This window comes from Crinia signifera, chromosome 1, assembly GCF_055691185.1.
Source record: "Crinia signifera chromosome 1, ASM5569118v1, whole genome shotgun sequence".
In the NCBI taxonomy this organism is placed as follows: domain Eukaryota; kingdom Metazoa; phylum Chordata; class Amphibia; order Anura; family Myobatrachidae; genus Crinia; species Crinia signifera.
Window position 1 is genome coordinate 335,241,633 of NC_139217.1, and position 13,055 is coordinate 335,254,687.

General features: G+C 40.0%; 1 protein-coding gene across 1 annotated transcript; it reads left to right on the plus strand.

The window, feature by feature from the left end:
- The first annotated feature begins 4,492 nt into the window (after positions 1 to 4,492).
- Positions 4,493 to 9,874, plus strand: LIF (LIF interleukin 6 family cytokine). Its single transcript, XM_083187350.1, has 3 exons — positions 4,493 to 4,508; positions 5,279 to 5,466; positions 7,372 to 9,874. Exons 1-3 carry the CDS (start codon positions 4,493 to 4,495, stop codon positions 7,912 to 7,914), a joined length of 747 nt encoding a protein of 248 aa, XP_083043476.1. The 3' UTR covers positions 7,915 to 9,874.
- The last annotated feature ends 3,181 nt before the right edge of the window (positions 9,875 to 13,055 follow it).

The window sequence follows — 13,055 nt, forward strand, 5'->3', positions numbered from 1 at the left end:
AACCCTAAATATGCTCCATTTATAGCAAACTCTTTTCTTGGTAAAGGGGCCTACACACGGGGAGATGTGCTGCAAGAGCGTTCTGAGATCGCTCCAAACGCTCAGCATTGTTTAGCACACAGCGCTGCATAGCGATGTGCCGCTGTGCGATCTGTCAGGGCCACTATTCTCCACTGAGAACACTGGCCCTGACCTTGCTGATTAACTAGATATATCCAGTGTGCTGGATATTAGTCGCCAGGGTGATAGCAACGCACTGGCCCACGCATCGCTATCGCAATGCCCACTACACCTACACAGTCACCACCCACTGAATAACCGCCCCCCCCCACCCACTGCCGTTTCTCCTCACAACCATACGAGGGGATGTGTAACGAAGACACATCCCCTCACATACCGCCGCTGCAGGAGAAATCATTTCATAGTCGTTGACCATGGAATGATTTCTCCTGCCTTCACAAATAAAAGTCAGTCTGAACTGACTTTTACTGGCGGTCGCAGGGACGAAGACGGGGCAGGTGGCTGACGTCATGTGATATCAGCTGGCCGCCCCTGGCAGGCATCAGGAAACCCGCGTAAGCCATGGGAACGTCCAGCAGCCCCATGTCCCAGTGGGCCACCGCCCCCATCCCTCCCTCCCCACTGCAAATGGCCCAGCAACTGTGTAATTCGCTGCCTTTCGCAGTTGGGATTTACACAAACCCCGACCATCGTGGTTGGGGCCGAATTCGGATCACTACTGATCCAGAATCAGCCCCAATGTGTTATGTGGAAAGTCGAATTTATGACTTACATATGGATGGCAGACACAAATGTAATTACAGCTCCTATACATTTACAAAAATATTTAAAAATGATGTAATAGACGCGGTGACTCAGGGAGTATTGTCTTCTTCATTTTCCAGGCCTGGGCAGAAAGAGGTTACTCATTATTTTAGCTGTGTCAGTGCTTGTGTATTTCCCTTTTGTCTGGCAAAGCAGCAGAATAGCCCACAATAAAATTCCATCCCAATCAGCTGACATTTGAATAGGTTCTCTTTCGCCAAGATGTTCTTGTTCATTTCTCTGTAGCTGTCACCATAGAGTAATGTCTGGCTCGGAAATGTAATCTACATCAAGGGTTTAAGAATAATGTCTGAATTAGATATTTAAAATAGATAAAGGTTTTGAAGATTCTGTAGACACAACCATCTGGGCAGCCAGGATACATACTGACAGTGACAAATGAAAGTCTTGTCAATAAAAGAGCAGCAATAAACAACAATGTAATCTGGAATAAGTGAAACAAATACTTAACATTATAGTTTATAGTTCAGTTACGGTAAGCATACCCTTCCCTACCCTTTACTGTGCATAATCCCTATGCAGAGGCGTACCATGGAATCATGGCACCCAAAGCAAGGGGAAAAGAGTAGCAGTGTTCTGTACATCTCCCCCCACCCCCACCCCCCAGTATGCCAGAGACAGTGCCTCCTTGTGTGCCACACAGTTGCCCCCAGTAATCACCACAGTGCCCCCCGGTATTCTTACCTCTCATTTTCTGTCTCCTCTATTGAATTCTTGTGCTCTGTGTTCTACATGAAAATATAGTGCAGAGTGGGTCCCATAACTCCTCAGTGACAAAGATGTGATGTGTCACGTGATGCCGAGGAGGGGACAGTTTCTGCTGGAGATGGGCAGACCTGTAGGACAATTGCAGCATAAGGGCTGCACCAAAAGTGGAACTAGTTCTGTCTACCAATTCATGTGGCGGAATGTTTCACCCCGTTCCAGTCCACTTTAACCCCTGGTCCTTTGGTTGCACCTTCTGCGTGTCTTTGCACGCACATGGTGCACCTGGAACTCCAGCCAGGGGACATGATGGACGGCAAAGTTTCCGAGGGAGCTGGGGGGAAACGGTGGTGACACCTGCTCCATCCTCCTCGTACTCACAGACTCTGTTGGTCTGTGGGGGGCAGCAGCTGCACCGACTGCAACTCGGAGGGGGCTGAAGGGATAAAGCAGCACCGACTGCGACTCGAAGAGGGCTGGTGGGATGCACCAAGGGAGGGAGCAGGTGAGAGGACAGCGGTTCAGAGGGAGACAGGACGAGGAAGAAGACTGATGAAGAGGTGAGACAAATACTTTCATACATGTGGCCTCAGTCATGGAGTGTATTATTGGGAACACAGACACAAAATGTTGTGCCTAAGGGCGGCCTGACCTCTAAATCCGGCCCTGCTCACTGGCTGATGCAGACATGATTGCAGTGAACACATGAAGGAGTGCTACATTCTCTCCCAGCAATGTTCTGTAATGTGAACTGCGTCTAGGGGATGCTAGAGGTCGTTTGGCCCAATAGCAACAGAAATCACTGTACTTACATCCCTGTCAGGAGTCTTTTGTTTACTCACTGTGCAACCTATTGAGACATACCTTACCAGGGCCAGATTAAGGTCTGTGGGTGCCTGGACAACAAACTTTTGGGGCCCTATGAATAAAAAGTGATACAATGGCGGTTAGAAAAAATAAGGTAAAGTTTATCCTTTTATCTATTAATTTAATTAACTGATGTTATAAGCATTTTCTTGGAATACACTAATGAATCTTTGGAACATTAATTGTAAGAAAATAAATCCAAATAATATAAGTAATGGATTAACAAAATGGAAAGAAAATGGGACACAATACATATGTTAAAATTAAAGAACATATACATAAAAATGGGCAGACATCATAAGATTACGAAAGGTAGCTCACAAATTATTAGTATTTAAATAAAGTTAGTTATCTAATGGAAAATAGTATATAATGCTGTTGTTTAAGAATAATTCACAACAACTTATATGTCCGGCATCATACAGCTCAAATCCTGTTGCCAGCCAGTCACACACTGCCAGCACCGCTGAGGAAGGAGCTGAGACTGAGTGGCTCCCGAAATGGCTCCTTTACACTGAAAAAAACAGGTTGATTGTGCCATGTAAATGATTGCCGTTTTAAAATAAATGGGGAAACTCTCCCCAAATCTCTCACTTTCGGATTCTCACACCCTATTACATTTGGCCCGGGATGTTCAATTTATTGCAGGTCTCTTAATTGGCCCATGTATCCATCCACCTTTAGTGTGTCACCCGTAGGTCTGTCCCCCGGCTGGTTAGCACTGCACTTCTGCCTTATCAGGAGTGCTAACCAGCTGGGGGATGGCTCTACGGGTGACACATTGCACTTCCTAATTGTGTGGGTTAAGTATACCCCCCCATCTGACTGCAGCTTAAATAGAAAACTAGTGGTGTTAACCATTTTTAATTACTGTTGGAGGGTTTCAACCTACAGTGCACCACCCCATTGTTTGATCTTTGAATCAAGTACTATGTGAGTTACACACTCCATAAAATATATATTATATTGTATGTGTACAGAAGTTGTTCCCAAACTGTATGCGCCACTATTACAAAAGTTTGTTGACCACTGGTGCACAGAGAGACTAAGGACATGTGTGATATGTAGCCCTCCTGTGCCAAAGACCCAATCTTTTGAAACTGATCATTGTACTGTACACATGATAATTAGGGATGGCCATCGATGATTCAAAATCATCAATGGTTTATGGCCGATGTCAAATACTTTTGTCATCGATGGGGACAACCAGATGGTTTCCCTCCATCTATGGCACAGCAAAATTGATTTTATTTTCAAAGTGTCGGGACACTGAGAATAGCTCCGCCCCCGACACTTGCAAAGCCCCACCCCCATGTTTTGATTGGTCCACAGACCAATCAGTCAAACAAAATGGATGACCATCAAAAGGTAAAAATATCAATGGTCATCCATTGCATAGTTTCACACTATCGATGGCCAGTTGCACTATTGTCATCGATGGCAAGCATTGATGGCAATGGCAATGATGGCCATCTCTAATGATAATATAAATGCCCACATAACAGGTTTTGTTGAGGGCAATACGGTATTAAGTTCATGGAGGCTGATCCACTTGTGCTCCACTATGGATATGCAGTAAAACATATTTAATGTCAGTAACTGTTAGAGGCTGTACCAACCCGTTTTGTACATGCTCCACTTAGGATTACACCAGGTTTTGTTCTGCTTGAATCATTTTCCACATCCTCCCCTTCACTTTCTGCAAAGTAACAGAGTCGAAATTCCAGATAGAGTATGACTAAGCTCTCTCTCACCTTACATCACTTTCCAGTAGGGATTTTCCAGGTTTTCAAAGTTAGGTAACCCGATGCAAATATTACAGTGTTATTCTCTTTTATCAATTGAAGCAGTGCATGTTAAAAAAAGCATGAATGAATAATGTAATTCTGTAGTACTTCACTTCCTGCACATCTACTGATTGGCTCTGAAAGAAGGAAAGGCTTGAATTGTCAGTTGTGTTTTTTTTTTTATTCATTCTCTACTATATAAGTCATGGTTTTGTAAAAATGCAAGCCAGCAACTCTCCAGAAACCAGCTATTGCACAGCCTGATCAGGGGGGGCCCTGAGAGTAGAATGAAGCTTGTGGCAGGTAACTTCTTCCCACACTCTAGGATTGTCCCAATTTTTTTAATTTTGTTTTATTTTTGTTTTTACACTACTTGTGGTTTCTGTAAACAAACTGGCATGCCAAACATTTTTTAGTGGGACTTAAACTATGTCATTATCAGCAGATTGTCTGGTAAAAGTCGTTTCTGAGAAGTGTTACGGTTTAGGAAATGAAGTGGCTAAGTTGTGTAGAAGTAACCTTTTCCTGCATTAGCAAGTCTGTGCACATGTTAAAAGAAGTTCTAAAAAAAATAATAAATGACAGACACGTGTAGCTATAATCTAACACAGTGATCTAGAAGCTAACGCAGGAAACCATGTATGGAAATTTGGTACTTGCTTTGCCATTGGCCAATAAGCCTTCATCTGTCGACAGATGATATAATAAACAATGATTTGGTTGAGGATGTTTTTGTTTTGTGTTTGTTTGTTTTTTAGTTTATGTGCTGTATCTAGCAGCTAAAATCATGTATCTTAACCATATCTTTTAAAAATAGAAATCTAAAATGATACATTATCTGCACATTATATGTAGAAATGACTGCATTTAACCCTTTTAGACATAAATGTAATACAGCCAATGCACTGCTTTCTCCTCACCGCAATTCCTTAGAATTCGAAAATGAATAGAGAACATTTTCAGTTCACTTTTCTGTTACCACACAGCAGAGAAGTTACAGATCTTGTTTGTCATTGGGATGAAGGCAGACTATTTAACAGAATAATGTGAAACATATGTTTTCTCCTGAACAGGGATTGTGCAACTTCTGATCTTCCAGCAATGGGCTCTGGTAACGGCAAGAGCGAAGCCATTGAATTCTGAAACCCCGCTCTGTGCGAATGTCAGCAACTGCAATAACAACACAACGATTATCATGACGCAGATCAAATTAAAGATTAACGAGATGCACTCTGAAGCCAAGTGTCTCTATGAGTCTTATGTAAGTTTATCATTCAGAGATGTTCATTTTGAGAAGATATTACTTTCCTGAAAAAAAGGATTGAGAGGCTGTATGCCACATTCTTGTGATGCTAAGTATATTGCATCACCAGGCCTCATTACACAAGCATTTCCTCGTCTCTGACGATAGGTTATGGGATATCTTAAGACTTTTTGAGCCTATCAAATGTGAAGAGTAACTTCTGTGCTGTTAACTGACATAGTAGAAAAAAATTCTAGGAGGGAGGGAGTGGCTCAAATTGGGAAGATCATCAGGTTTAGAGAGAGCAATGTTAAGGGTTAAAGAAAAAGATACATTTCTCCTAAATGTCCTTATGTAAGATGTATAGCCAGAGAATCATACCTTGCATTTAAAATATTCTAGAATGTTCTTGTTATGAATGTCATAGGGGTTATGTATAAAGCATTGGAGATATAAAGTAGAGAAAGATACCGGACCAGTCAAATCGACCATTTATAGGGTGTGATTGAAAAATGACAGTTAGAGCTAAAGTACTTAGGGCCAGATTCTCTAAGCTTCAAAAGTGATAAAATTGAGAGTGATTAACAGCCAACCAATCAGCTCCTACCTGCCAAGTCACAGACTGCGTTTGAAAAATGTCAGGCAGGAGCTGATTGGTTGGCTGTTTATCACTCTCCATTTTATCACTTTTGAAGCTTAGAGAATCTGGCCCAGTATAACCAGCTCTTTTCACCTTTATGCCACTCCAAGGCTTGATACATTTCCCCTCTAGACTTCCACTGATCAGGTTTTCCGTCACAAAGCTGACGTTTACAGTGTCTTCTGCCCTGGGTAAACACTGGGTGATGTCTATATCAGCGGTGCTGCGGAAGAAGGATATAGTGCATACACACTGATATCATTCATGATATCGATCAGTAATGTCACCCACCCCACGCTCCGTACATGCAGCCTCTGATCATATTGTCAGATTGAACTGTATGTACATGCTCAGGAGCACATGTCATTAATGATATTTTGCATACACGCTGGACAATGTTTGTGATATATCGTCAATGATATAGGCATACATGCCTACTTATGAAAACTAGTTTCTGGGAGATTACAGTTGGCAATATAATTTTGCACAGTGCCCCATTGACGTGGCCTGTCATGCTCCACCCAAAGGGCGTGTTTAGTTTCATATATGGAGAGATTGTGAAGAGAGATTGCGAACGTGGGTGTGTACTGCTACATCTGAGATTGATCTTTTAAAATGACTTATATCCAAATGTAGATGAGCCCCAAAGCAGTTAGTAAGAGCTACTATACTTGGTAAAGTGCTGGGAAATGGTGCTGATGATTCACTGTAAATGTATCTATCTCTAACTTTTTTCGCCAAAACTGTAACAGTGTAATGTGGGCTAGGTGAAATAAGGCAATCTGCTAGACTAATGAGGGAGAGAGGGAGATTGCTGTTATTTCAGGGAGTCTCCTGCAGAATGCAGGAGGATAGTCAACTATGGATATAGATATTGTGCATATCTTTAATGATATATTGGCCAGTGTGTACCCAGCTTCAGAGTTTCTGCAGCCCAGGGCTGAGGGGACTTAATCATTACTGCTCCTCTGTTACCTGTCTTTGGCTTGTAGGGTGCTGCAGCCTGGAGTCACATCTTTGAACCTTAGCACATGCTCAGTGAGGAACTTGGCTTTGTGATCACATGACATGTGCAGGGGGTGGAGGGGCAAAGGACCAGCTTAGGGTGCCCTGGCACAACACAGATCCTGCAGAACTAACAAAACGTTTAGACCAGCTTCAGTGCTGCAGCACCGGATTACAGAGCAATGACATTCCACACACTATGCATCATACTATCATACTGCCCACACACAGGGTGAGCCTTGTCTCAGCTAGATGAATGAAAAACTACTGTATTTTAGCTTTTAAACCTTTGTCTGTTTCCTTCCATAGTCTATCACCTTTACAACCTGCTCCCAGAGATGATATGTGTAAATCATTTATCCTCACTATTATGCTTTTCTTTCTCTCAGGCCAAGCATCAACAGTTCAAAAACTTTAACCTTACAGTTGTGTGTAATGCAGAGTCCATTGATTTCCCTAAATTCAATGTGACAAACGCAAGTGAAGAAGAGAAAATGGTTGAACTCTACAAGACTTTTCAATACATGAAAGCAGCAATGGGAAATATAACAAAGGACCAGAGTAATCTGAATCCTTTACAGCATCACTTACTCTTAAAGCTTAAAACAAGCAAGACGCAGATAGCAGCTGTCATTTACAATTTGTCCTGCATCCTCTGCCGGAAGTATCAAATAACTAATATAGATGTGCATTATAAAATGCATATTCCACACAACACCTTTGGAAAGAAGATAATGGGATGCAAAGTTCTTATGAAATACCAGCATTTTCTTTCAGAAGCAGCAATAATGATGAATAACTGGGTTAATAATCCAGCATAATCCAAAACCGTTCTTCGATAAACATGGACAATGGCACAACACAATCAACGCACCAACTGTCATGGATTTAAGATTTTGTCCACAACATATTCATCTCTCCTTGGGGCAGACAGTTTAGCAGCACAATTTTGAAGACCAAACTGATTTGAATCCAATATATTCCATAGTTGCTTCTTAAAATGCATCATGAAGAACTGCAAGAAGATTGAAGAAATAAGAGACATACATTATTTGGGCTATTGAATGCATTTAGGATAACCCTAGAGATCAATAATCGCACTATTGAGGACAATCGTAAAAATATTTATTTGACTTTTGGATCAAAAAAAACATTTCTCAATGTTAATAATTAATCCCAGTATTAGGTGGAAAAAGTATTTAATGTTGGACTCTAATGTTATATCATATGGGCTTTAAGAAATCTAAAAAAAAAAAAAAAAAGAAACAGGGAAAGCTATTAGAACTGACATGCACAATTGGCAAATCGTGTATAACGTACATTTATTTAAAAATAGAATAGAATAGAAAAAAAAACTTTAGGAATGAATGGTGAAAAAGAATGGAACAGTGAGTTTCTTGTTTATTTATATATTTATTATAGTTTATTTAACGTTATTTCTTGTATATGTCAAAGTAATCCAAAAGGATTATGGGTAAAGTTTGCAAATAGAGGTAAGTGTAATAACTTGTGACGAGTAGGCATCAGCGAGTTCCCAGTGGGTCTGCCCAATGATTTAAAAGGGCAATCATTTTAAAGATTTTGAGCAAATCATTGCCCTTTTAAAACCTCATGCAAACTCACCAGGAACCTGCTGAGGCCTGAAAGGTGTAGGCAATTACATGAACCTCATCATTTCTTTTCAGCTGGAAAAGTATTGTTTCTGTATCTCACAGAAGTTAAAACGTATTACTTAGAAAGTTCAATTTAAATGTATTTATTATTTATTTAAAAATATTTAAAAAATATTTGGTTATTTATTTAGTAAAAATGCTATTTGTATAACCTGTGTAACATGGCATTTCAATTACTGGATATTTGTGTTCCGCCGAGATCTTTTCATTTCATTGATAATGTTTGAGCAGTTCATTTTGCATTACCTGCTGTGTTACAAGAGTGCAATTGCACTGAGGGTATCTATTATAGCTTGAAGCGAGGCACAGTTGTGAGAAATAAAGTACTGTTTGGCTAGCACTTTATCTTTCACAATTGTATCTCTCTCTGGACTTTGATAAATATCACCCTTAAAGAGTTTCAACCAGATAAACAGTTATTTTTGTATCACATAAGTCCAGAGCTAGTTTGTTACCTGTGAGACATAACAGGTCTGAGAGCACAGTTTTTCCTCATTAATAATGGTTGTTGCTCCCCACATCGCCACGTGCCATCGCTCCCCCGATGCAGACACCTCGCCGGCATCGGTGGGGACTCGTTTAGTGTGTATGTGGTGTTTACACTGCCTTGTGCTCAGACAGAAAATGCAAGTGCATTGTTACTAGTATTAGGTAAAACACAAATGTTACAGCACTATATATTGTGTTTTTTGTTTAAGGCTGTTACAATAATCCATTTTCAATTCACAATTATACAATCACTATGCAGATATTGTTATAAACACAGGTTCATTGCTAAAATCACATATGTGAGCCCATTTACCAAATACATAGGGTTGTGTAACCATTGTGGCAAAATGTATAGAAGCTTATTTTTATGCTGTAATGTCATCTTTATTTGTCATTGTCATTTTGTTTAGTTTTCTTGTTATTGCAGAAAGAGTAATTTTACCACAGCAGAACTTGAAATCCAAGAAAAGTAAACAAATGTTAAATACTTAAGGAATGTCATATTCCTCATATGAACTAGGACCAATACCTCATTACAAAAATGACACATCCATGATTGTTAGTTGTTTGCAGCAAAATACTGTATTTGTTTAGGAAATGCCTACAAACTATTTATTTCTAAATGTATATGATCCTATTTGTACTGGAAGTTTTGTACAAACTTTACATGAAATATTTATATATTTATGTTTTTTTATTTTTATAATAAATATTTATTTTCAAGTTATTTCCACTACTGTATTTTGTGCTTCAATGGAAACAGGGCCTGAATGAAGGCTAATACACATGTAGCTCCCCTTGTAATGTTCATAAACACACGTGTATGGGCGCTCAGGGACTCGCCATTCATACTGCCCATGTGCATGTAGCAAAGGTTATACAACTGGCATGTAGGATCTAATGCTTGAATTGTGTGAAGGAGACATTGGCTTTAGGCAGTCCAGCTGGCACTGTAGCACAATGTACATAAAGTAATGGTTCCATCAGTAAGGTCACAGTGCAATGATAGCTAAGAAGCATGGAATAAGCATGGAATAAAGTATGGTATCCAGTTCCTACACTGAGTACTCAGCTGGTACCTGCGCTTAACCACCATCTGGTTTCAAACTGCTTTCCAGATACAAGTTTCCATCTTACTTCCTAACAGCCATCTGACCGCATTTAGGTAGATGCTGGGTGCATCTACCTAGACCAGAAGCCTCCAGCCATCTGATCACTACCATGACCTGTTACTACTGCATCCTGCCAACTAGCTGTTACCTGTCTTCATATTACATCCAGCTTCAGTCGAGCATTCACTATCTGGTGACTACTCAAGATCCAGTTATGCTTATCACCTGATGTTTCCAGCTGGGGAATTCCTACTTCCTGTCACCATGGAATCAGTTTTGCAGAGTAAAAATTCCTTTTTTATTTGCTGTTTAGGCAACCAGTAGTTAGTGACCCCTAGTTAGTGTCAGTTTTGCCAGGAAGGTATTCCTTTGTCTTTGCCGAGTGGGCATTCTATTTACACCCGAGAAGCAACTCTTAGTTGTATTCAGTATTCTACAGTATTCCTGTTATCTCCTGATCCAGCCCAGCTTACTGCGTGTGGTCCTAAGCATACCAATCTTCCGGCTTCATTTACTAGTCTGTGTCTTAGTTTATCAGACTTCCATAACTTGGTACAATTGTGAGTACTAGAGGGCCACACCTGCTGATCAGACATCCAAGCCCAGACATGCGGGGGTCCCTGGTGAAAACCGTTGGTCAGTTAGATTCCACACCTCTGGCAGTAAGTCTTGTCCACACTCCCGTGGCTCCGTTTATGCGTAGACATTACATACAGCTTCGAAAAATGACAAAGTCACTCCTCAAGCGCCAAACAAAGTCCTGCAGCTGTTTGTCCTCATTTGATAGTACAACTGTATACTAGCCAGGAAATTTAGAAAAAAATCAAACAAGATTTATGAGGCTTTCCCACAGCGCTGGGCCTTTGGAATCAGTATAACCAGGATGATTCTTTATTTCTACAAGTAAATGCAGTCCACTCCTCCTTAAGAATTCGAAAAAAATTTATTCAAAAAAACGTGAAAAACTCCACACTAAAAAATTCCACATCAAAAAATGGCTTTCATATACCATAAAACATGCATCAAAGATATAACGAAAAAATATATATGTGGAATTTTTTGGTGTGGAGTTTTTCATGTTTTTTTGAATAAATTTTTTTCGAATTCTTAAGGAGGAGTGGACTGCATTTACTTGTAGAAATAAAGAATCATCCTGGTTATACTGATTCCAAAGGCCCAGCGCTGTGGCAAAGCCTCATAAATCTTGTTTGATTTTTTTTCTAAATTACATACAGCTTGCCAAGTTCAAACCTCTAAATCATCTCTGATAGTTGGCACCTACCCAGAATCTGCAAGCAGCCTATACCAGTTCACTTTCCGCTACTTCGTCTTCACAGTGTTTCCCTTCAGGACCATCCAGTACCCACAGTCATAACTAAGTCCACTAAATCCACAGTTGTGACAGACAAATCTCCATGATGGAAAGCAAGACTCCCTGAAATAGCAAATCCTCCTCATTACACCTTGCCCCATTATGTAGCTGTTATATAATTGGAAATAAAAATTCAGAGACATAAAACATTCAGATTTTCTTACATTGGTTCTAAGGCACAATGATTCCTATGGCTACATGCAATGTCAAATAAGGTTTTCCATGGCTACCTCAATGGAGCAACTAGGAAATTGGATTTTTGCTACGCCAGCACAATTAGCATGTAAAATTATCATAGTTTGAATTAAAATGAGCAACAAATAGATCTATCATTTGTGGTGTACAAATCGGCCATATATATATATATATATATATATATATATATATATATATATATATATATATAATATATACACTTAACATCGGCACTCCCCTTTCCTAGTTTTGGGGTGCCCTATGGCTTGTGACCACATTGTTTAAACAGACATTGGATGGGCTCTGCACACACTAAATTAACTGATAATAAATAGTGGAGATTTGGTTCATGAATTGATCAATGCATTTAAGCCTGCAGCCCCCGTCAAGGGACCCCACTGTTCTGCAGGTCCTACCACTATCGCTGAAAATGGCTGCAATACACATAGCTATCACATGAATGTTTGATACCAGGCATGCTATCAGGTCTGAAGCTCACAGCAGACTTTGCTTTTATAGGTGAGCAGCTACCAACACACCTGTAACTAATCATCTAGGGAAATGGCTAACATAAGCTATGGAATCTTAGTTAAAAACAGTGAACCAAATCTCCACTATTTATTATCAGTTAATTTAGTGTGTGCAGAGCCCATCCAATGTCTATATATATATATATATTATTCAGTAACAGTTTCTTATATAGCGCACACATATTCTGCAGCGTTTTACAGAGAATATTTGAACATTCCCATCAGTCCCTGCCCCAGTGGAGCTTACAATCTATATTCCCTACCACATGTACACACACTCAGACATTCTAGGGTTAATTTGTTTGAAGCCAATTAGCCTACCAGCCTATTTTTGGATTGTGGGAGGAAACCAGAGTACCCAGAGTAAACCCATGCAAGTACGGGGAGAATATACAAACTCCACACAGTTAGAGCCATGGTGGGAATCGAACCTATGACCTCAGTGCTGTGAGGCAGTAATGCTAACCATTACAATATATATATATATATATATATATATATATATATATATATATACATCCTCACTGTAATGGCTATGGCACCTTTGTAGAACATGTTAACTTAAACTATAAATTCTTGGAAAAAAAATAT

What these genes read in the sequence shown, in the direction of transcription:
- LIF (XM_083187350.1), top strand. An exon ending in AGTGTCTCTATGAGTCTTAT is followed by an intron (nt 5,467 to 7,371) that starts GTAAGTTTATCA and finishes ACTGTATTTTAG; the next exon opens with CTTTTAAACCTTTGTCTGTT.